The sequence below is a fragment of the Acartia tonsa genome, chromosome 11 (assembly GCF_053477335.1).
Source record: "Acartia tonsa isolate MP-2025a chromosome 11, ASM5347733v1, whole genome shotgun sequence".
Lineage (NCBI taxonomy): Eukaryota > Metazoa > Arthropoda > Copepoda > Calanoida > Acartiidae > Acartia > Acartia tonsa.
Genome location: NC_137270.1, coordinates 21,141,309 through 21,167,455, shown reverse-complemented (window position 1 = coordinate 21,167,455; position 26,147 = coordinate 21,141,309). Strand labels below are relative to the sequence as shown.

General features: G+C 36.4%; 1 protein-coding gene and 1 non-coding gene across 2 annotated transcripts; both read right to left on the bottom strand.

The window, feature by feature from the left end:
* Window positions 1-284: 284 nt before the first annotated feature.
* TRNAR-UCG (transfer RNA arginine (anticodon UCG)) lies at window positions 285-357 on the bottom strand. Its single transcript has one exon. It is a non-coding gene; the product is annotated as a tRNA-Arg (tRNA).
* Window positions 358-3,690: 3,333 nt separating this feature from the next.
* Window positions 3,691-25,848, bottom strand: LOC145332063 (latrophilin Cirl-like). Its single transcript, XM_080176986.1, has 40 exons — window positions 25,709-25,848; window positions 25,301-25,384; window positions 23,789-23,854; window positions 23,610-23,668; window positions 23,322-23,406; window positions 22,835-22,909; window positions 14,729-14,796; window positions 14,541-14,649; window positions 13,791-13,889; window positions 12,221-12,286; window positions 11,575-11,633; window positions 11,377-11,458; window positions 11,079-11,174; window positions 10,514-10,575; window positions 9,836-10,058; window positions 9,681-9,758; window positions 9,540-9,603; window positions 9,349-9,401; window positions 9,222-9,283; window positions 9,097-9,139; window positions 8,996-9,026; window positions 8,876-8,930; window positions 8,703-8,772; window positions 8,571-8,625; window positions 8,384-8,489; window positions 8,193-8,314; window positions 8,081-8,133; window positions 7,935-8,014; window positions 7,785-7,874; window positions 7,628-7,730; window positions 6,415-6,496; window positions 6,249-6,337; window positions 6,090-6,176; window positions 5,928-6,029; window positions 5,641-5,695; window positions 5,432-5,502; window positions 5,302-5,374; window positions 5,064-5,158; window positions 4,110-4,210; window positions 3,691-3,913 (listed from the first exon to the last, which is right to left on the bottom strand). The coding sequence occupies exons 1-40, from the start codon at window positions 25,758-25,760 to the stop codon at window positions 3,854-3,856; spliced, it is 3,165 nt and encodes a 1,054-aa protein (XP_080033112.1). The 5' UTR covers window positions 25,761-25,848; the 3' UTR covers window positions 3,691-3,853.
* Between the last annotated feature and the right edge of the window lie 299 nt (window positions 25,849-26,147).

Genomic DNA, 26,147 nt, shown 5'->3' with positions numbered 1-26,147 from the left:
ATTAGCAACAACTCAAAAAACAGATTAATTTGAGTTCTCTAAGGTTTGATGAAGTTAGCCCAAGAAGTACCGCGAGGTTTAGACCCTATGGGTTAGACGTTAGGGGGGGTGATTCCCTGTGGTTGCAATTTCAATTGAACCTATCAAAAATTAATTCATAGAGTAGCTGCGCTAAAAAAATTGTTCTGTATTTAAAATATCCCTACACATTGAAAGATATTATTTAAAGAGAATGGAAGGAAAGAAATTGAAATTTTGGTGTTTATTTGAGAGAAAAAATCTTTCGGGCGTGACAGGATTCGAACCTGCAACCACCAGATCCGAAGTCTGAAGCCTTATCCGTTAGGCCACACGCCCTTATTAACTATTTTATCAAAAGTTGTATATTTGAAAAATATTTTACAATTTTAATTAATGTTGAAATATTAAATTTGATGATCACGAAACCCTTGTGTTAAAAGATAAGAAAAATGTAAATTTATGCTAGGACACAGGGTCATGAAAATTGAAGATAAAATAATGAAATGATACAATTAAAAGTGAAACTTACTTGATGATATTATAAGACAATATATAGAGGGATATTGGTTTGATTTTCGTTGTCCCCTCCTTCCTGGAAAGTTTTAAGAATGCAAAAAGGGCATTTTTTATTTCAAATTTAAAAAGAGAAGAAAAAGATTATTGGGAGGGTGGATATAACGTAAACAAACTTCTCTGGACCTATAAGAAGCTTCTCTGTAAAGGAGAACCATTTCGGTTAAGCGGTTAGTTATATTCTTTGCTCAGACAAAAAATGCTCACTACTTTATATAATAGTATGACATGTAAGCCCTTACCATATATATTTTTTCAATTTCTAAACTCTAAACCATTAAGATGGCACATGTTATCATAATTCTTCCTGTTACAAAAACGACTGGACCATGTTAAGAACTAAATTGTGATGTTGTTGTAAAAATCTGTAAACATTGTTGTGTCTCCACCTCGACTAAAAAGTTGAAAGAATTATGCAGAATGAGGTATTAACCAATATTACCTCGCAAACCATCAATAAATATTGACTTTACAAGGAAAAAAACATCCTTTATAGTGGAGCTCAATCTATGATAGAAATAAATTAACAGTAGAGTTGCAGCACTTAAAAATATATCTAAAACGTAATGTAAAAGAAAGACAGAGGTACTTAAGAACTTTTAGTGTAAATGTTAAAGAGTCGTATGTAACTTTACACAAACTTCAATAAGTTATCTTTTATAACAGCTGAGAAAAATACATGTTACATGAAAACATATGCATTTCAGAGTAGTACAGACCGACTAACTGACAAAGTTATTTATATAGTAGATGTGCATTGTCATAAAATACTGTAATAAAATAGCGCTCTTTTTCTAAAAGAGCAAAGGCGAAAATACATTTCCCTTAAGAAAAATCAATGTTCATAAAGCATTATTCATATGTCAATTAATTGTTTAATTCTTTTTGTTATTTTATATGTCTTGTTGTCAGTTTACATTTTGTTTTCTATAATAATTAATAATTCTTCTGATCCAGATATAGGGAGCATAGCTACTATTAAAATTAAGGATAGTTTAGCGAGATTATTGAGCATTATTAAATATTGTAAATAGAAAGATTAATGGTGATCATTGTGTATTTTCTATTTAAATATTATTCTATGTAAAAAAAAACTTTCCACCAAACCTCAATGCACCCAGGAATAATACATTATGTTTTATATTCTACTTTACAAAAAGTAAAATATATCCATAAAAATCCTATTACTCTTTTTAACCAACCATAAACTCCTAATTTTACGTTTTATTAGCTGCGATTCTACCAAATACAATTGTTCTTGTTAATGTTTGTCCTTAAGACCAAACGGAAGTAGAATTGGCTTGTTTCCTAGCCCAAACATACACACAAATAGAAGTTCATACAAAACATCTAAAATACTGGTTTTAACATATATCTCATCTATAGTAAAGAAGTGTCTGTGCATAAGTAGCACACTGAAATAAGTTAATACAAACACATATAATTGTATGGTATTCAAATTAAAAGTAACTCGTTGAAGGATTTGAAGAAAGTAAAAACGAGAGAGTAAATATTCCCCATTTACATATATAGAAGCTAAGTTACAATGTAAAGAGAATATTTGATTGATAATAAAAAAAAATCTTCATTTCTAAACGAATATTTTCTTCTGTATTGTGTATGATGTTTGTTTAATATAGTTATAGATTTAAGGTAATTTAACCCTTAACGGTCGGGGTGGGGGGGGGGGCGTTGAACGCCCCCCCATCCGGTTTTTTCTATCTCATTTTCTGTGTGTGAAAGATAAAGAGCCCAAACTGCTTGACTTTTTAAGTATGGGTATGACACATAACTGAGAGTTGGAATTTTTTGAATATCTCCATCCTGGCGGGCACAGGATGCCAGCAAACCTGGCAGGGTCATCCAGGTAAAGAACAAAAATATTTTTTTGACTTAAACAAAGCATTTTATCTTACCAAAATACTAAAATATCCTCTAGTAGTACATCCTCATATTAAATACAGGTGTTTAAGTCAATTTCATGTTCCAGGTATGATCCTGCAGGTGCTGATCCTCCAGGTCTCCAGAAGTCTTTAAAATGCTCCTGTGGCTGCAATTTTTGACTTAGAGACTTCAAATTTTAAACTTAAGCTTTTCTGACATGACTACATAATGTATTAAAATTTCATAAAGATCCGCCGCCGTTTTCCCGCCGACCGCCGACTGCGGCGGCTGGCAGCTGCCAAGTACAGCTGCGGCCGCTGAAACTTATGTTTTGATATTTCAAATATAAAATTTAAATAAAAATAAACATTTTCTGAAAAAAAAAATTTTTCTAGCTTCAAAAATAAAAAAATTACAGCCGTTTGAAATTTTTAAGTAAAAAAGGACCTAAAATCAAAGGTTGTTAAATAAAAGGGTGAAGGAAGCGAAAATTGACCTTGACTTACTTAAGGTCGAAAATTCATCATAACATAGGAGACTTGCACAAAAAAATTTAGCCCTCTAGCTCTAATAGGAACTGAGATAATGAGGGGGGGGCGTTGAACGCCCAAACCCCCCCCCCCCCGACTGATTAAGGTGCGGCAAGGGGCCCGACTGTTAAGGGTTAAGCATAACCAAAAAAATCCACTAAAGTATGTTGTTTTAAGTTGATACCCCTCAAGGAAGAGAACACAGCAGAGGGAAATGTGTTTAGCTTTGACATTTTCATTGTATTACAATCTTTTATATATTTTTATCTTTATCTTTTTTACACACACATTCACGTGTATATACGTATATATCTATAATGAAGTAAGGTTTTTTTTCTGAAGCTAAAGATCTCAGAAATTACTGGTCAAATAGGTTGTACTTTTCAGGTAAGCTTAATATATGTCTTTGGGGGAGAGGGTTTAGTCAATTATAAGTTTATCTATACATATGTACATAGAAAACTCTTAGAAAGTAAAGCTGAATTTTATAGATTATATTAAAGTTGATTTAAAAAAAAACTAAAATTAACAATAAGAAACAAATCACAAATAACATTATTTTTAGACTCTGATCCTTTACCTTTATACAAAAACGTGACAAAATTATAAAGCTATTATAAATTTTATGATTTGATTACTTGTTTAATCTTTGTAAAATTGATTAATTGACCACAATAAAAACTTTATTAGTGATAATTTATTGCTTTAAAACAAAAATAAAATTTACAAGAATTAACTACTTATCATATATGAGTATAAATAATTTTAATACCTAAGTATTTAAATTTTTTTCAAGGAATATGTTATTACTTATTATGCATGTATTATATATGCACATAGATGGATTAAATCTTATGTTTCTTTCCAAATTTACTACTGAAAGCAGTTTGTATACCATGCAGTACCTAAACAAATATTTGAATTAAAAACTGCTTTAGGAAAATATTGTTCATTATCTTGTTCATATTTAGAGGCCATTTTTTTTCACTTTTCTCCCATAAAGGTACGGACTGGTAAATAGAGAGACAGACATTGTGAATTTTTTTTGAGTAGCTTTCCTAAAAATAATACATATGTGTTTTGTAAATTTTTATCCTTTACCTCATTATCATAGATTATACTGGACAAAAGGATGTAAAATCCAGGAATCACATTCAGAAAAACGGTCATATATCCAATTATTCTAGAACCACCAAACCAGGCTAGAATAAAATAATATATGTATTTATTGACAAACATTTATTTCAAAGAAGGTGTCTTAACTTTTTGATTTTTATTTATAATAGATAGTTGGTGTTTTAGTATCTTAAAACCGACTTAATTTTGAAAAACTTAAATTACTTTAAAAAAGAGGTCTGCAAAAAAAACGATTGTATATCTAAATTCTATGGGCCATTTTACATCTTCTACTCACTAAAAACACCGACTAGCTATTTTAAATAAAAATCAAAAAAGTTAAGACACCTTCTTTGAAAAATAACACTCGCCTATCTTCATGAGAATGTTAAGAATCATTAAACTTTCATAAAAATATTCATATGATTTTTGTTGCATCACTGACGGACCAATAGACAAATCAAGGTGTACATTGGATGCTTTTTGGTTTTTGGAAAGGAGTTTCTTCACACAAAAAATCAGCAATCTACTTTTAATACCAGCAGCTAGAAAATTAAAAATATGTAAAAAAAAAGCCAATTTTCCTTTCAAGAACGACAGAGAATCTAATTTTGATACAACTACCCACAAAAAATTTAATTCAGAGCATTTTAATTTCCCTCACAGCGTTACAGAATGGCGGAGTGACAGACGGGCGGACAGACAGACAGGTAAATTAGAAAGTCGCTTTCATAATAAAATCATTTCAAATAACTCAAAATAGGTTTTATTAAATGCTAAATATTGGGTTATGTCAAGAAAGTTTTTGCAAAAAAGAGTTTTTTTTGCTATATTTATGAGTTGAACATTTTTAAAATTTATTAAAAATTTTATAGTGAGCTAGTCTGTGTATGTTTTATGATTCAATTTGTGTTAAGGAGTGTCTGATACTAAACTTACCAAAGACAAAGTTAGTACAAAGAATTGCAGATAGAACCAGGGTGTTGGCATATGCTGACATTATTATCAAAAATTTCTTCCAGATACTCTTAGTCCTAAAATAAGTGTTTTGTATTAAATACAAATAAAACTACAACAGTTAAAACTGGATTATCTAAATTTGCAGAGAACAAATACATTTTATTTGTTGAACCTTACAATTATAAAGTTTTACTCCTATAGATAAAATTGGTATTACCTTTGAATTTTTTCAATGTTGGCATATCTGAATGTAACAACAATTCTTGCAGTGTTAAAGACAAGTGCAATACCTAAAAAGTGTTATTTTTTATTTTTGTATTCATTTAGTAGCTCTAAGAACATATTACCTATTGGGATAATCAAGCCCATTGTGGCATAACCATTTAGCCAACAACTATTGACATGCTGATCTTCAGTTCTAAAAAATTATCTTATTTTTATCCATCTTTAATTTATAGTTTCCTGCTGTTGCAATTTTGAGAAAGATAAGTGTTTATCTTTATGAACAAAGAAAACAAAAATAGTTTAAAAATAAGGTTGAAAGTTTTAATTTTACCTCCTCAAGTATAAATACATGTCTGATACTATGCTAGATGCCAACATTCCTGCAGCTAAAGATATCATAATTTTAGCATTCTAATAAATAATCTAAATTTATTTACATTATACATTCATCTATTTTTATAGACAATAAAAAAGGCCTAACTTGTTGTAGAATTTAAATAAATTCTTTCTTTAAAAGAAAAGATATAAAATCTATTTTTGCATTCCAACCAAAAAGTTCTTCTGTATTATCTCTTATTGCATGTTAATACTTTATCTGTAGACTGACTCATTACATACCCAGTGCAAAGGGCAACCCATAAGCAGCTACAACATTAAACTTCAAGTTTACTTGGGCATGTCCCTCAGCTAGTGTGTGAAATATAGTGTTGGCTTCTATAACTAAAATTAAAATACAATGATATATAGACAAAAATAATTATTAAATTCAAGTGTACCTACCTATCCATGCAAATGTAGCAAGCCAAGCGAAATGTGTGAAAGCCCCCATCACCTCACAGACAACACATGGCAAGATATCATTTCTGCCTAAAAATTAATCAGGAGCATCGATGGTACATTTAGTAAATGTGATAAAATGGTTATGGTTTTTAATTTTACCAACAAATATGACAAATGAAAGTTGAGCAATGGCAAGACACACATTTCTATTTCTTTCTACAGGTCGGATTGTATTTGATTCTTCTTTCCTATAAGAAAAATAGAAATATACTTTATGCTAATTAATTAATCATTTTTGTAACATATTTTTGGAAAAGATACATACCTACTAAATTGGTGAAGCAATTCAGTGATAATTATGGCACCAACAGAACAAGTAAGTAGTATTAATGTTAGAATGTCTAATTCTGAAAAGTAAATAAATGAAGTGCAAAACAAAAACTATTTCCTCCATATGTAATTATCAAAAGAAGGTGTATCAACTTTTTTTTTATAGCTAGCCGGTTCTTTTAGTAAGTAGTAGATGTAAAATTTTTTATAGAATTCAGATATGCAATCGGTTTTTTTGTAGACCTCTTATTTTTTAAGTAATTTAAGTTTAAAAAAAAAAAAAATTAAGTCGATTTTAAGGTACTAAAATGCAACAAAAAAAAGAAAGAAAATGGCCATTATGAACAAAAATAGTAAGATCTTTAATTTGACACCTTACTTTTTCAATTCTGTCAAGTAATTATTGAAAAAATCGATTTTTTTAAACCCACGAGAATAAAAACTTTGAACTTAATTTTATTATTTCACAGATAAAAAAAATATGGGTTCATATATACCTTTAGAATCAGAAAAATATTACGAATTCATTGTAAGCAAAATTGAAAAAAAAGTTTACAATATAGTATATAAACTACAATAAAAGGAATTATATGAAAATATCATATTATATTGTACAGGCAACGTCTTAATTCTTGAATTGAGTATAAAAATGGGAAGGGGGTAAAGAGGGGGTAAAAAAGGGAAGACGATAATGTTGCCTGAACAAAAAATACAATTGGCCATTTGTTTAATTTTTTATTTTTTTACTTTTTTTCAATTTTGCTTACAATGGATTCGTAATATTTTTCTGATTCTAAAGGTATATATGAACCCATGTTTTTTATGTCTGTTTGAGAAAATATTTAGGTCTAAAGTTTTTATTAAACCGAGGTTAAAAAAATAGATTTTTTCAATAATTACTCAACAGAATTTTAAAAGTAAGGTGTCAAATTAAAGATCTTACTATTTTTGTTCTTACTGGCCATTTTCTTCTTTTATTTTGTTGCGTTTTAGTACCTTAAAGCCGACTTAATTATTTTATTAAAAAACTTAAATTACTTAAAAAATAAGAGGTCTACAAAAAAACCGATTGCATATCTGAATTCTATGAAAAATTTAACATCTACTACTTACTAAAAGAACCGGCTAGCTATAAAAAAAAAAGTTGATACACCTTCTTTCCGATTAATATTTATTTTAATACAGTATTGTTGGAAAAAAAACATTACCTGGGTCATCAGCTTTTACTTGATTGGTCCAATCTAACATTATTCCAAAATTGGTGAGATGATTACATTGACAAGTTACTTCCTTGCCTTTCACACTAAGCCTCTAGAATATAACTTAATTATTTCTTCACCAAAATATTCAAGTTTCGTATTATACCTTACAACCATTTGTAGACCATTCATTGGAATCTGTGTCATAGTAAATACACTCCGGGTATCCAGGTATAAATTGACATCCAGGAATATTCTAAAATGGGTGAAATGCTAATAAAAAGATGCTTGTGGAATAAATAAAAAAACTACCTACCTCATAAACTTCACCCATGTTGAAAATAATAGTTGACAGAAAATCTTTGTCCATTTTAGTTCCATTGTTGACTGTTAATCCTAAAAAAAATAGTTTATTACTGATACTGAATTCAAGTATTATTATGTGTAAAAAATCAAACTTACCTATAAGCCTGTCCCCCAACATTCCACCATTGTTTAAAGTTTCAAATGGTTTACTGAATAATAATATTTTTATTTATTAAAAGTTTTGTTTAATTTCGTTTTGTTTACTTACTCTGGAAAAATTGGAGATATTTTGTCAAAAGGATGAGATTTGGTCTGAATTGATGTTTGAACATAGATGTTACACTCTTTACTTTTTTGAACATTTGTACCACTACTTATACATATTGTACCCTAAATTTAAGATATATATTTATAATTTTGTGTCAATTTAAAAAAAAAATGTCTTATTATAGTTATTACCTTATCATTAAATTCAAAACACTTTTCATTTGTATCAGGTCCTTCTTCTAATGAATGAGTCTTCAGTTCTACAATTTGATATTCTATTCTTGTTGTTTTTCCACACCTGAACAAGAGGAAAATTTTAACTTCAATAAAATTTAAAATACTTAGGCAATGTATTATGATGTAATCAATTCTTTCTTACTGTTGGTTCCTCACTGAACTTCTACCCAAATGATATCCTACTTGATCTAGAGTTTCTAAAAGATAGTAGTTTTTTTAAATAAAATATTATTGTTAATTCTTTATCTTAACATTTGTAATTTAAATTAATTACCAAGATTTTTTGTCAGGGTGTTCAATTTTAGATTTTCATCTGTTATCTCCATCCATCCCAAATATGAACTTTTTGTAAAGTTTATTTTGAAATGTGTACAATAAAGATTTAAATTGTTTTATGATTGCAAATTTATGATTTAGATTTCATTTAAAAATATTCAAAACTTTCCTAAATATCTCATTTGAAGTCTTGACATATAAATTAGCAAATTCTTGACTATCTGTACTACAAAATAAAAATATCATTATTTTTACTTTAAAAATATTTTAAAATTATACATTTTGCCCTACCTTGCTTGGTTGTCTCCAGAAACCAAACTTTCTGAAAAAATAGTATCATAAAAAAAGGTATTCAAATTTCAAATTAGAAATCATTATTTTTAACATCTTACCTAGGACTAAACTAATATTTATTATTGATCCTCCACTTGAGTTCTGAAATAATAAGATACATGATAAATGATCATCATTCAATTTTGAAAAAGTGTTGGCTTCTCTAACTAAAAGAAAAACTTACCTTTTTAGCCTGCTCCACATTTTCATTTATATAATCCATGATTTCAATATCTGTGGCTTCTCCTATTTATTTCAGATCAATGGTAAACTATTTCAAATAATTTAGAATATTTCTAATTGACAATTACCATTATCAATCATGTCTTGAATATCATTTATCCAGGAATCTATACATTCGCTTCTAACATAATTAAAAATTACATCAACTCCTCTGATGATATATATATAAATAAAGAAAACAAGGTTCATAGTAGCAATACTTTTGTAACTTAGTAACAAAAAAAATACAAATCTATATTAATTATTTTATCATACTAACCTATCAGGTTCCGGGGTTCTAAAAGTTCCAAGAAAACCATCACAATACCAGAAGGATATTCCAACTTCAAAAAAAACCTGATCAGTTCTTACATATGAATTGTTTATGTGATATGTTAATGTTTATTTAATGAAAAACTACCAGTTGTATTTACTGTTTCTGAACAATTTCTCTCAGCCAATTCACCAAAAGATGCTTGCCATATAACTCCACGAGAATCTAATATTTTATTGAATATGAAAAACAAAAAAAGTTATTATCATATGTGCATATAACTTCTAAATTGAAAACATTACCTTCTTTGATGCATTCAGATTTAACAGTTGTTGATGACAACTTAGTTGTAGTTTTAGTAGAATCAATTGTTGAGGTTGTAATTGGTAAAGTGGTTTCAGATGTAGCTTCAGTAGTCGTAACTACTGTTGTTTCATGGGTTGTATAATCTGTTGTTTGATAAGTTGTTTCCTCTGTTTCATAGGTTGTGTCTGTTTGACTTGGAATAGTTGACAGTGTTGTACTCTTTAAAATTTAAAACATAAAAAATTATGAAACAATCTCTTTTTTAGATATATTATTGAGAAAGGAAAGTTATGCAATTATTCTGTTTCATCTAGTAAATCTAGTTTCATTTGTGAAAGCGCCTATTTTATTAAACACATTTTAAACCTTCAACAATTTGATCAAACACATTTTAACCCTTACGTAAATTATCCAATCACAAGTTAACTATGATCAATAAGCATAAAAAGCCACTTATTGACCTTAAAAATCTGCTGACAAATAATCCTGGAACTAAAATATAATTTTCAAGATTCTTTTGAAATAAGGAGAAATGTTCATATATTTTGCCCCTGGTGCTGTAGGACCATTTATAACTGCCATATATTAAATTGTAAAGAAATTTGACATTAAAAAATGAACTGTGGTTTTGTTGCAAGTCTTTTACTTTTTAAATCATTACTAAAGTTTAATACCTGACAATTGATACTAGCCATTCTATCACTACAGGTATATGAAGTTGAAGGTAAAAAAAAACCTAAACAAACCAAAAAAGGGCTAAAATAACATTCTAACAAATTTAATTAATTATAATATTAAATGGAAAATTTTATTGAGATTTTTTTGGAACTTAAAAGTAAAGTACCCATTGTATAAAATAAATTATTTTGAAGTTTGTATTAATAAACGAAAGTTATTTTAAGGAAATAATAAAAAAATTTGACTGGGCACAAATGAACAGATTATTTCTTATGTTATGAGCACTTGATTGTTAATTGCATTATTTCTATATGTGTCAAAAGATCGAAATAAGGGGGGGGGGGCAAAAAAACTTCACATTGTTAGTTTATTTCTGTCTTATTTTTTTTGAATATTTATCATTTTTAAAGATTTTCTGTTTTGGAATTTTCAGAATACTAATATTTAAGATACTTGTCAGATAATAGTAGTTTTTAACATATATAGTTATAACATGTTGTTGTGCTGAAAATCAAACCCCAATTGAATACCCAACAATAAACTGATGTGCTAAAGTCTTACCAAATAAATCTCCAATATCAAAACATTTATTGTCCCACATTCTCTTTTCATAACAATAGTAAAAGCCATGACAACTAAATAAACTATCACCACATCCTATAAGGCAATAATTTTTCATAACTAAACACTAATTAATTGCAAGATAATTCAAATTTTTTTATAATAATTTGGATATAGATATGTTTTGAAAAAACGTTGAATAATAGATAAATGTAAATAAAAGGAATCTTGCTTACAATGTAAAAGAAATTTAAAAATATATATATAGTAGAATCATAATAAAAAATATAAAAAGAACCTCCTCCAAAGGGAAAATAATCAGAACTCCCATCATCATAGATAGAGCAGTCTTTCATTTCATGGGGTTTACAAATTGTAGACTATAAAACAAAAATAATGAAACAACACACTAACTGATTTGTTTTTATGAAAATTGAGGTATTGATAATGTAAAATTTGTTGCAATTAATAAATCATTATTTTGATGAAATATAACCAGACAAAAGTCAGCTGGAAATAAAGACGCATCCACACAATTCGTGCCCATCTGGAGAACTAAAATTTTAAAGATATAGTAAAAATTAAGTTTAAAATATTGTGATATAAATGACTAGTTTACATTTAACATCTAGCTAAACAAGACTGAAGAGGGTGCCATGTTCACCGAAATATATTTCAATCAATAACTAAGAAGTAGCAGAGGCTTTTTTCACTGTGAATTTATCATTATTACTACTAATTTTAGAGATAAACAAAATTAATTTAATTTTTTAAGGTAATTAGAGTTGTGATCATTTCCATGTTACTTTTTTTGTAATATATAATATATGTTGGTTAGTTATAAAGATATGAGGTACTTTTTCAAAACAAAGAATAGCAGTATTGCAAGAATATTATTTATCTTTAGTATTTCATAATGCAATAAATGAACATATAAATTCCTACATAAAAATTTTTTTTCAAATAGAAGTAATGTATACACTTCTCTGGACAAACAAAGGAGGGTGGATACACCTTCCTAAGTGTCCATCCCTCTACACCCTTTTAACTAAGGTCAATCCCCCTAAACTCCTTTCGAAATAAAAGTTTGTGTTAGAAAATGTTTTCTTCTAAAGCACAACTCTAAGTATAATTAAAAATACCTTTTTTTTCACAGTCAATTGTTTGAAGCTTTTTATTTTCACAATAATATCCTTTGTGACAATTACCTAAAAAAAAGTTATAAGCACACTTATTTTTATTATCAATATTAAATTGTAATAGGAACAAGAGGTATATTTTTACAACTAAATAAAACATAAATAATGTATTAATTGTATTTAAACAAGGATTTTAACACCCATAAATAACTAAGAATTAAACAAGGATGACAACATCCATAAGTAGTGAAGAACAAAAATTCGTGAATGGGACAGACGGTCATTGTTATTTTCTTCAAACGACGGGAAATATAATTTTTATATCTTTAACTGAAAAAGTTTTGAAAATCGATCCATAAACACCAAAGATATGCAGAAAATGTAAAAATATAAAAATAGCCAAAAACCTGCAAAAAGGCAGTCTGACCGTTAATATTGATTTCTTCAAATGACGGGAAATTTAATTTTGATATCTTTAACTGAAACAATTTTGAAAATCGGTCCATAAACACCAAAGATATGGGGGAAAACGTAAAAAATATAAAAATAGCCAAAACCTGCAAATTGACCGTCATTGTTGTTTTTCAAACGACGGGAAATTTAATTTTGATATCTTTAACTGAAAAAATTTTAAACATCGGACCATAAACACCAAAGATATGGGGGAAAATGTACGAAATATAGAAATTGCCAAAAACCTGCAAAAAAAGCAATCTGACCGTCATTGTTGGTTCTCCAAACGACGAAAAATTTAATTTTGATATATCGAACTGAAAAAATTTTGAAAATCGGACCATAAACACCAAAGATATGAGGAAAAATGTGGAAAATTAAAAAATAGCCTAAAACCTGATAAAAAGCCGTCCGACTGCCATTGATGTTTTATAGTTAATTGTGCTCCTTAATGATGGGAATGTTGTCAAAAAATTTCAGCATTCTATCTTTTATAGGAGCTGAGTAAATCCCATTTCCCCCATAGCGTTACGGACGGACGGACTGACGGACAAAGTGAATTATAGAGTAGCTTCGCTACTAAAAAGTGTTAACTGACAAACCTATGAGGGGAAATAAAGCAATTGATCAGTGGTAATAAAAATGAGTAATAATAAGAAAGAGAAAGAAGAATATAACACTAGAAGAATGATAAAAAAAACACAAAAACTTCATAAAATAAAATATATATTCATGTATGACTGACAGACCAAGACAAAGATAACTTGTATAATGAATGCTCTTTACAAAGCTGTATTTTCACACACACCTTAATTCAACAATCTATCTTTAATGCCAGCATTAAATATTTTATTTTTTGGACCATAAAACCCAAGAAACAAGTAAATAGAGAAAAGATAGAAATAGAAAAGCAGTCAGACCACCATTGATGTTATATTTACATACTCCATCAGTACTTTAACAGCAGCTAAGTAAATCCCATTTCCCCCATATTGTTACAGACGGATATACAGATTAATCATAGAATATGTATTATAGAATTATGATATGATGAAATTTTATAAGATACTTTTAATTTTAAAATGTATATTTTCAAAACTTGGGATGATGGACTACTTACATGGCCAATGGTGGTAAAGTGTAATATTGTATCCCTCATAAGGATCTACAAACTCTTCACAGGTTTTATCAGTGGGTGGTATACAATCAGTGTCAATAACTGAAAGTTACAAATAGTTAACATTTCTTTAACTGAAAGTTACAAATAGTTAACATTTCTATAACTGAAAGTTACAAATAGTTAACATTTCTTTAACTGAAAGTTACAAATAGTTAACATTTCTATAACTGAAAGTTACAAATAGTTAACATTTCTTTAACTGAAAGTTACAAATAGTTAACATTTCTATAACTGAAAGTTACAAATAGTTAACATTTCTTTAACTGAAAGTTACAAATAGTTAACATTTCTATAACTGAAAGTTACAAATAGTTAACATTTCTATATACTTCTATATACTTAAACACCTTAAACAACAGGTTACATTAAGCAATATAAAAATGAGATTGAATTACAATACGTTCTATATGTGGCAATTATTTTAAATTTTACTTACCCCTTATTTACTTTAGAATTAAATATGTATTAGTTAAGAGTAAAATTTCAAGGTGCACAATTTTTGTAATTGTTAAAATCATAGCCAACTTAACAATGAAAGATCTATATATTCGATTTATTAACTACTTGTGGTAGTCTTTAGCCCCGATAAGTGATGAATTTCCTGCAGGTTTCCTTTAAACTTCATAATTTCAGCAGTTAAAGAGATCCTTTTTAACAGGTGACATTCTGTTACTTTTATGAAAGAATTACCAGTTGTATCTATGGTAGTGTACTCTGTTGTTTCATAGGTTGTGTCAACAGTTGTATCAATGGTAGTATATTCTGTTGTTTCAACAGTTGTAGTAGAAATAGTAGCATTCTACAATTAGGATATTATTACTTAAAGTGTGTGATTTGAACAAAAAGAACTTCAGGAAAATTTATTAAATAAAATCTACCTCACACCAAAAACTGTCCACTGACTCATAAGGCACACAACTTTTAGATAGGCCCATAAAATAATAATCTGTAAATAATACAAACTATAAGAATTTCTGTGATGATATAACTTTTAAAACTCTTGTATTTTTTATCAATCTGGTAAATTGCAAAGATTCTGTGTAAGTGTGGTAATACGACAACCAGACGGACAGGCAGTTTACAGAGTTGCTACGCTGTGACTTATGATAACAAACCCACTGCACTAATCTTATTATATCACCATCTATCCCATGACCGATGTTGACCCCGCTATCTAGCGGTCAAACTGGCCTGCCTAAATGTGGGGAGGGGACTCAAACATGCAACTATCACGCGTCCCTCACGCGCTTATATAACCGGGAGGCGCTGCCTCCCCCTTTTACCACCGCTGCCCCCACAGCCTGTCTACCGCCGGGAGCTAAGCCCTAGCGTCCCACACCCCCTTCAAACCTAACCATTGTTATAATCTGTTGTATATATATAGTAAACATTGCTTGTAAATATTATTCAGTTAAATATATAATTTCTGTATGACTAAATCCTGCTAGTTTGTTTTGGTAGAATAATTCAAGGCTAGGGCTCGTTGAATCCGAACTCGTTACCCCGTGGGCCGAGAACGCTCGGCTTACCAGAACTTGGTGTCAGCGTGTTTCAATCGAGCCTTACAGAACTAGCCTATTCTACCTCTGATTGGACCCTTTGGCAAGTAAGGGGACAATCAGCCGCCAACTGAGAAGCCAACTGACCCGCGAGACGGCCTTTTTAGGTCGAATTTCCATCATTTTGAACGCAATATGTGGGCCTCTGGCCTACGGCAAGCAGATTTAGCCTGCTAAAAGCGCCAGTTAAGACGCTTTTTCCGTGCCGTGTAGGAGTAGCGCTAGGTGCGCAGCCACGGTAATCGGATAATTTAGCTCAGACGGCTACAGAACTGAGTCTAAATTGGCAAGTGTAGCTGGGACAAGCCCCAGGAAACCCAGGCCAAACTTACGAGACAGACAGCTGGGTGCTGGTCTCCTTGAGAAGGCAATGTGTAGCTGCGAAGCTTTAGCACACATATAAGCCCTACCACTGCGACGGATAGCAGATTTTGAGCCACAGGCACGGCAGGACGGGACATTCCCTGCCGCTGTCTTCCAGGATTCGAACCCGAGGCGCTGTAGGACGGGCCATTCCCTGCCGCCATTTTCGGGATTCGAACCAGCGGCGCTGTAGGACGGGTCATTCCCTACCGCCGTCACCCCTCTGAACCTTGCAGGACGGACATTCCCTGCTGCCAGTGCTTCCAGAATCACACCTAGAGCTCCTAGTGATAATAACACATCAGTGTGTATACATGTCAACCAAGTGATAAAAATAAATATAAAATTGTTGACTCAGTGATAATTAATAAGCTCTAGTGATTCGAAGCTACAGTCTAAGCCACCATGGTAAGCGATACCACCATAGCTGCGGTTCGGCCACCACCGAAGTTTCTGCCAACCCCAGCCGAACGGGAGGCCCCCTTGTCTCAAGGGCAGGACCTCCACTTCCCCTGCCATATCAGGGTGAGGTTTCCTACTCCTGACCCTGCCCAGCATGTACAGGTTGATGCCATGATCGATTCTGGCAACCGTGTACCAGGGTCTGCTGTAATTTCTGAACACCTTATGCACGCAATGGGCGTGCAACGCATGTTGATTCCGGACAACACCCAAATCCTGACTGCTAACGAGGAAGGCCAGCCCCTCCAGGTAATAGGAAAATTGAAAGAATTATATATGGCAGTCTCACACACTCTTATCCTCCATCTTTACCACGTGACTGTGGTCCGGAACCTCTCACACCCTCTGAACCTAGGAGGGTATTTTCTCAAGGAGTTCGGAACTAGGCTCTGTTTCGACATGCAACCACCTTGCTTGTGGGTGCGTGGGGAGTTTATCCCACTCCATGGCGTCCCCATTGACCGGGAGACAGCCGAGAGAGAGTTGAGCTATGAGGGGCCTCTGCCAGGCCCGCTGCCAGAGCAGCCGCGTGTGGTCGAGAAAGGCACGCACTGGGTGGATGCTGCGCTCAACGCCCATAGGGGGACCAACCTACTAGCCATGGGGTTGCCCCCAGTGCCCAAGGTGCCGCGGGAGAACCTGCCAACAACGTTCCCTGAGATTGCCAGCCCTCCAGAACCAATCTTCTCCGCCGACACCTTTATCAACGGCCAGCCGTGTCCACCTGGCCCCCTATACCTGGGACCTCCAGCCAGTCCACCAGCCAAGCCCGAGTCCAGACCCGTCAAGTCGCGGTCTGATGTACCCGGAGCCACACTCAACTCCCAGGCCTCAGCCTCTCCCGGCGCCGTGCCCGTCAAGTCGTGGCCGGCTGCCTCCGGAACCATGCATGGCTCCGCTACCTCAGCCTCTCCGAGCGCCGAGCCCGTCAAGTCGCGGCCGGACGCCCACGGAGCCAAGGCTGGACCCAGCACTTTGGCCTCTCCCAGCGCCGAGCCCGTCAAATCGTGGCCGGACGCCCTCGGAGCCACACCTGGCTCCGACACGTCAGCCCCTCCCGAGGCCGAGCCCGTCAAGTCGCGGCCGGTGGGTCCCGGAGCCGAAGCTGGCCCCACACCAGCCACATACAGGCTAAGCGCTGTCACTCCAACTGACGGCCAACCACCCCAACTGCGCACGGCCAAGAGGGTGGTCTTGCCTGGCCGCGGTGTCATGGCGGTCCCTGTCGAGCTAGTCGGCCACCGCACCAAGGATGCCATCCAACTAGCTGCCCCAGAACAGAGGTTTGGGGAGGATCTTGTCATCCCAGAAGGCCTGTATGCCCACAGGCCTGGATCCGCCACTGTGTTTCGAGTGCTGGTGGTGAATGAAGGGGAGACGCCCCTTCTGCTGGACGCTGGCCTCCCAGTGGCAGGGGAGCTGGTCAAGCCTGACATTTTAGAGGTTTCTGATAAGCCTCCCCCGAGTCTCCACTCGTTCCAAGAGCCTGCTGAGCCCCCAGACATGCAAGAGTTGTGGGAGGCCCTTGAGATGGAAGACAACGAGTTCCTGCGCAAGGACCCCTTGCTCAAGAAGGAGGTTTGGACCATGCTATCGGAGTACAGGGACGTCTTCTCCAACTCTACCCCCGGCTGCACCGATATAGTTGAGCTGCAGCTGCGCCTCAAGCCAGGGACCCAGCCGATCCGCCAGAGATTTAGGGATCTGAACCCGCGGCAGGAGGCTGAGCTGGAGAAACAATTGGACACCTGGCTACAGGAGGGAGTCATAGAGCCGTCAGACTCCGCCTGGAGCAGCCCCCTGGTGCCCATCAAGAAGAAGGACGGGAGCACCCGCTGGGCCGTCGACTACAGAGCCCTCAACAAGTGCTTGGAGCTGGATAGCTACCCTCTGCCCAGGATCCAGCAGCTGGTAGAACGAGCTGGAGGGCACCGCGTCTACAGTGCCCTAGACGCGGTAGCCGCATACTACACCATCCGTGTGTCCGAGGACAGCCGGCCCTGCACCGCCTTCACCACCCCCAGAGGCTTGTATCAATGGAAAAGGATGCCCTTTGGCCTGGCTACAGCACCATCTGTCTATTCTAGATTCATTGCAGGGGTCCTAAACCCACTAGGCACAGCCAACCTCCAGTCATACCTTGACGACGTCCTGACCTTCCACCAGGACACCTGGGCCCACCTGGCTAGGCTCCGAGAGGTCTTGGAAGCCCACCGCAGGGGAGGAATCCGCCTCAAGCCAGCTAAGACTAAGCTGTTCCGAGCCAAAGTGGATTATCTGGGCCACACCCTCAGCCGTGAGGGGATAGCCATGCAGGAGGATTATATTGACCGCATCTTGGACTGGCCGGCCCCCAGCACCCCCAAGGACTTGCTGGCGCTTCTGGGGTTCTTTGGATACTACCGCCTGTTCATCCCAGAGTATGCCGACCTCACCTACGAGATGAATCGGCAGAAGACGGCCAAGACCCTAACCTGGACACCTGAGATGGAAGCCCAGCTGCTGCAGCTCAAGGACAAGTTCCGTCAAGCCCCCATCCGAGCGCCGCCCAGGTTTGACTTGCCAGCGGTATTCCAGCTCACCACAGATTTCAGCAGCCGCGCCATCTCTGCCATTCTGAGTCAATGCCAGGACGGCAAGGAGAGGCTGATTGCCGCCGTGGGGCGCAAGACAACCGACCCCGAGACTCGCTACCCGTCCTGGAAGGGAGAGATGGCCGCCATTATGTATGGAATCCGGAAATTCCACGGCATCTTGTCCTACCGCAGCTTCCAGATCAACACTGATTCCTCAGCCTTGCTGCAGATGAAGTCACTGAACACATCCACAGGAATGGTGGCCCGCTGGCAAGAGGAGCTAGCGGCCCTAGACTTTACTGTCTGCCACCGTCCTGGCACCCAGAACACCAACGCCGACGCCCTCAGCCGCCGGGAGGACGCCAACATGCCAACGGCCAGCGCCGAAGAATTAGCAGAGCAGGCTGAGTATCTCCATAACTTTTGCCAGCTAGGGGAGTCCGCAGCCAGCCGGCCCCTTGCCGTCCGACTGGACCCAGCTAGAGTACTAGAAGCCCAGACACAAGACCCCCTCCTGCTCCGTGTCCGCCAGTGGGTGGCTGATGGCAGAGCCCCAACCAAGGCTGAGCTGCGCGGCAAGGACCGAGACGAGCAGCAGTACGCCAGCCGTTTCTCAGCCCTGGGACTTGACGAGCATGGTTGCCTCACCACAACTGACCAGACCCTGACAGGGGAGCGGACAAGATACCTGCTGCCTTCGGCCCTCCAGCAGGACGCGTTCTTTCTAGCCCATGGGACCCCCATGGCCGGACACTTTGGGATGGACGCGACCATCGCCCATGTGGCCATGCACTTCTGGTGGCCCAACCTGGCCCGTGACGTCCGCCTGATGGTTCAGACTTGTCCTGAATGTGTCCAGAAGGTTACCAAGGAGAGGTTGAAGCAAGGGATACATGTCCCCTCCTGCCAGGGGTATCCACAGCAAGTCCTGTTCATCGACCTGGTGGGGCCGCTGCCAGAGACCCCAGCTGGGAACCGCTACATCCTCACCTGCCAAGATGGGTTCAGCCGGTTTGTCAGCCTCTACGCCATCCCCAACAAAAGCACCCTCACGGTGGCTGAAGCCCTGCTGCACCGCCACCTGGCCACGTTTGGATGCCCCCTGAAGATCCACTCCGACAATGGGATGGAGTTCACCGGCCAGGTATTCCAGGAACTGGCCTCCAGACTTGAGATTGGCCTGACACATCCACCACCCTACAACCCATAGTCCAACCGAGTGGAAAGGTTCCATCGGACGCTCAATACCGGCATGCGCCTGTTCTTAGACAGAGACGACAACAACTGGGAGCCCCAGTTTAGTTTTAGTTTAGTTATTATAGTCATGGGTAGAGACACAGAGTGAGAATAATATTTTTAATATAGATACTATAGTTTATTTCTTATAGTCATGGGAAGAGACACAGAGTGAGAACAATATTTTTAATATAGATACTATAGTTTAGTTATTATAGTCATGGGTAGGGACACAGAGTGAGAACAATATTTTTAATATAGATACTATAGTTTAGTTATTATAGTCATGGGTAGGGACACAGAGTGAGAACAATATTTTTAATATAGATACTATAGTTTAGTTATTATAGTCATGGGTAGAGACACAGAGTGAGAATAATATTTTTAATATAGATACTATAGTTTAGTTCTTATAGTCATGGGAAGAGACACAGAGTGAGAATAATATTTTTAATATAGATACTATAGTTTAGTTATTATAGTCATGGGTAGGGACACAGAGTGAGAACAATATTTTTAATATAGATACTATAGTTTAGTTATTATAGTCATGGGTAGAGACACAGAGTGAGAATAATATTTTTAATATAGATACTATAGTTTAGTTATTATAGTCATGGGTAGGGACACAGAGTGAGAACAATATTTTTAATATAGATACTATAGTTTAGTTATTATAGTCATGGGTAGAGACACAGAGTGAGAATAATATTTTTAATATAGATACTATAGTTTAGTTATTATAGTCATGGGAAGAGACACAGAGTGAGAACAATATTTTTAATATAGATACTATAGTTTAATTATTATAGTCATGGGTAGGGACACAGAGTGAGAACAATATTTTTAATATAGATACTATAGTTTAGTTATTATAGTCATGGGTAGAGACACAGAGTGAGAATAATATTTTTAATATAGATACTATAGTTTAGTTATTATAGTCATGGGTAGGGACACAGAGTGAGAACAATATTTTTTGGGAGCCCCACTTGCCTGCCATTGCCTTCGCCTACAACACCAAGGCCTGCAGATCTACCGGCGTGACCCCGTTCCTGGCCTTCTTTGGGAGAGAGGCCAAGCTTCCGGTGGACATGGTGCTCCGGCTGCCAGAGACAGAGTATGCCTCGGTCCCAGCCAACGTTCAAGCCCTCCTGCAACGTTACTATGCAGTGTATGACGCCATCCAGCAGAAGGAGGAGGGAGCCATCCGGAGGAGCGCGGCAGCCTACGAAGGCACGGCCAAGTATGAGGTTGGAGACTTGGTCTGGTACCTGGCCCCCCGCCTGGTGCCAGGGAAGGCAGCCAAAATCACCAAGAGATGGACTGGCCCCTGGAAGGTGGTGAGGAAAGCTACAGAAGTCCACTATGTCATCAAACCTGCCTCTCCAATAGCCAGGATCTCGGAAGTTACCGCGCATGTAGGCCGACTGCGCAAATACACGGGAGATGTGACTGCCCACCAGATTCCAGCAGACATTCAAGTTGATGTGGACGGCGACGAGGATGCCACCGAGCTGCCGGTTGGAGCGGCGGCGCCCGCAGCTAGCGACCCAGGACAGTTCCCAGTGCACCAGCCGGCCGCAGCTGCCCCACAGCCCAGCAGCCAAGACCGTGACCCAGTAGAAGAGAACCTGCAGGAGCAACCCAACGAACCACCGCCGCCGCCGCCAGTTCCAGAGCCACCCAGAGATGCCATCTGGAATCCTGACACAGACATGGAGCACCAGCCAGCCAGCAGCGAGCCTGTGGGAGGAGAAGCAGCCGTTGCAATGGAAGAGGCCGCCCCAGAGGACGAAGCTGAAGCCATGTGCCCCCTGTTGATGACAGCCATCCCTATCCGTGTGGGGGCTAGGAGGCCAAGCAACCTGAATCAAGCAGGCGCCCCCATGGAATTTTATGCGCCCTCACCCATCGTCATTCCCCCCTTGGGAACCACCAGAGTTAGCCTAGGCCTCCGTGTCCAGTTACCCGCTGAGGCAGAGCTAGTCCTGCAGACGAGGCAAAATTTCCAGCGCCGGGGCCTGGCCGTCGCCAACCCCCGTCTAGAAGCCAACCAGGAGCTGACAATGCTGATATCCAACCACAGCCAGACTGAGCAACGAGTGTCCCGTGGAGCCTGTGTAGCCAGAGCTGTCCTCCATCGAGCTGTGCCCCAGGAAGAGCCTGTCCTGCGCAGACATAGGTTGTCGTATCCCCAGGTTCAAGGCCTGGTGGCTCAAGAGCCACGCAACCCTTGAAGGGGAGGTTGTGGTAATACGACAACCAGACGGACAGGCAGTTTACAGAGTTGCTACGCTGTGACTTATGATAACAAACCCACTGCACTAATCTTATTATATCACCATCTATCCCATGACCGATGTTGACCCCGCTATCTAGCGGTCAAACTGGCCTGCCTAAATGTGGGGAGGGGACTCAAACATGCAACTATCACGCGTCCCTCACGCGCTTATATAACCGGGAGGCGCTGCCTCCCCCTTTTACCACCGCTGCCCCCACAGCCTGTCTACCGCCGGGAGCTAAGCCCTAGCGTCCCACACCCCCTTCAAACCTAACCATTGTTATAATCTGTTGTATATATATAGTAAACATTGCTTGTAAATATTATTCAGTTAAATATATAATTTCTGTATGACTAAATCCTGCTAGTTTGTTTTGGTAGAATAATTCAAGGCTAGGGCTCGTTGAATCCGAACTCGTTACCCCGTGGGCCGAGAACGCTCGGCTTACCAGATAAGTTCAGCATACATAATACATATATAAGTTAAATTAAGAATTTACTTACAGCCTGACCCAAATCTGGAGCAATCTCTCAGGACAATTTTCTGATTTTCACAGTAATAGTGACCTGTGCAATTGCCTAACAACAATAACAATATTATTTACATTATTTAGAGAATAATCATTATTTATTTAATTCTTGCTAATTTTTCAAGTTAGTAAGATGTTTTAATCATATGTATGTATTGAGTTGTATTTCTCTATCCTGGCGGGCACAGGATAACATTAAACTTGGCAGGGTCATCCAGTTAAACAGCAAAATATTTTTTTACCTTTTAATATGAAGCATTTTATGTGGCCAAAATACTAAAAAATCCTATGGTAGCACAAAATAATATGAAATAAAGGTGTCCAAGTCGATTCCAGGTGCAATAAATACATTTGTAGCTCACCTAAAGACTTGCATAGTAAGGGAATTGAAGATTAAATCTGTATATATTAAAAGTTTAGCCTAAGGTGACATAAGAATGAAAATGGCTAAACAGTCTTACATGGGTTTCTGAAATCATCAGATCTGCCATTAACATACTGAACACAATCCATATCTGTTGGTTCTTGACAGTTAGGATCAACATCCTAAAGAACTAAAACTTAGTCTCTTTTTAATCATTATAGCAAAATTCATATAAGCATACAATTGATTTCAATAACTAAATACTTAACACCAACTGGGAAAGGGGGATTAAATACACTTCCACCCCCCCCCCCCCCAACTCTGAAACTATATACTTCAATGTAACTAGAAAGAAATATAAAAAAAAGTGCTGTAAACAATCTACCTGGCAAAATTCTGGAGGACCACTATTAACCCAAAAACATTCTCCTCTAAATGTTATCACTAGGAAATTAAAATATGTTATATTTGTTCTTTGACTAATTATGATATCCATGCATTAAATAATTTAGTTTTTTACTTGAACACAAAAAATAATATAAAAAAGCTAAACTTAAAACTTACCATCTTCTCCACAATCCTCAACTATCAAATCCTGGTTAATACATGAGTATCCTTTGTGACAATTACCTAGCAAAGTAATTATTAAAACATAAAAAAGAAAAGATTACTTTTTTTATTTAATTTAAATATAAAAAATCATACCATTATTTGTGGTACACCGACAAACGTCCTAATACGACAAACGTCCTAATGCGACAAACGTCCTACGCGACAAACGTCCTAAGCGACAAACGTCCTACCGCGACAAACGTCCTACTGCGACATCTCTTTAGTAAAACGTCCTAAAAATTTTCAAAAATTATGAAATAAAAAAAATCTTCCAAATTTAAGGACAAAATCCTCTAATTGTAAGAATACTTATCAATATAAAAATTCAAAATGGCGATAATTAACACAGGAAAATAATCTTTAACTGAAATTTATTTTTTGAATAACTTTAACCATAGGCTAAATTTTAAAAATCTGTGCGACAGTTTTCCCAAAGTCTGTGTTGGCTATCAAATGGTATGGTTTCGAAGGTACACCGACAAACGTCCTACTACGACAAACGTCCTAATGCGACAAACGTCCTACGCGACAAACGTCCTAAGCGACAAACGTCCTACCGCGACAAACGTCCTACTGCGACATCTCTTTAGTAAAACGTCCTAAAAATTTTCAAAAATTATGAAATAAAAAAAATCTTCCAAATTTAAGGACAAAATCCTCTAATTGTAAGAATACTTATCAATATAAAATTCAAAATGGCGATAAAACACAGAAATAAATAATCTTTAACTGAAATTTATTTTTTGAATAACTTTAACCATAGGCTAAATTTTAAAAATCTGTCCGACAGTTTTCCCAAAGTCTGTGTTGGCTATCAAATGGTATGGTTTCGAACCCGATACATCCTTGCATTACAAAATTCGACCTTTAAATTTTTAGGACGTTTTACTTAAGAGATGTCGCAGTAGGACGTTTGTCGCTTAGGACGTTTGTCGCGTAGGACGTTTGTCGTAGTAGGACGTTTGTCGCGGTAGGACGTTTGTCGGTGTACCGTTTCGAACCCGATACATCCTTGCATTACAAAATTCGACCTTTAAATTTTTAGGACGTTTTACTTAAGAGATGTCGCAGTAGGACGTTTGTCGCTTAGGACGTTTGTCGCGTAGGACGTTTGTCGTAGTAGGACGTTTGTCGCGGTAGGACGTTTGTCGGTGTACCATATTTGTTGATAGTCTACTACCTGTTTATTCCCTTTCATGTTACCTATCTTTCCCTTGACTTCTATTTGCTTTCCATTTGCTACCCATTCTAAGTCTTTAACCCTCATTAACCCTTGTGCTAACAACCCACTGACAATAATAAAATGTAACCCTTTGTTTGTATTACATTCCCCTAAACCAACCTTAATTTTGGATTTAATTTGGGTCAAAATTTTCAGGTGTGATTCATTCATCCCCTGGGGAAACCCTTTACAGACAACAACTAAACAATTTTAATTTCACCAATGTTCTTAGGTGTGCTTACATGGCCAGTGTCTGTATGTTTGATCGCGATATCCCTGAGGAGTTGTTTCATCTTTACAAACTGGGGTTACATTACAATCATTGCCTTAATAAAAATCAAAAGCTAGATTATTCAAAGAGCTTAATAATTATCTGATAGAACCAACAAGTGAATTAATTTAAAAAAGAAATATTTGCAATACTCTTGATCTTTTAGGGCGTAATGCTTAGTAGTAATGCATGCATAACTTCTACATTTTACATTAAAACCTGTATGGGTCTAATTACACCAAAGAAATACCATCAAATTGTAAAAAAAATAAACAATTTTACATATATGAACCTATAAAAAGCCTCACTGTAAATGAGAACCATATCGTTTTAGCTGTTTGATAGAAGTGACATTCTGATACTTTTATGGAAAAATTACCTAATAACCCAGGTAGATGTAGGACACATGCTAGAATCACAGAAATTAACATTTTTGTATAGAAGCATCTGCATTCCCGGCACTTTAGATACTGTTAGTAAATTCAAATAAATATTTTTACTGCATTCCGACAATAAAGTTTTTATGGTAATAACAAACAAATAAATTAATTATAAAAATTAAAACTTTAATTAAGATTTATTAGTAACATTAAGGACAAGTATTTTAAAAATATTAAGAGCATTGATGCACTACTTTTTATGAAACATAAAACATTAAGCACTTTTAACAGTTATAAATCTATCTAAACCATAACATTCTAAATAAGTAACTACTGCTGCTTCATAAAAAAAATACATTTCAAAGAAATAAAACAATAAACTGCCTTGGTATTTTATTTAAAACTTACATCGATTATTATCAAAATTGTCTAAAAGCT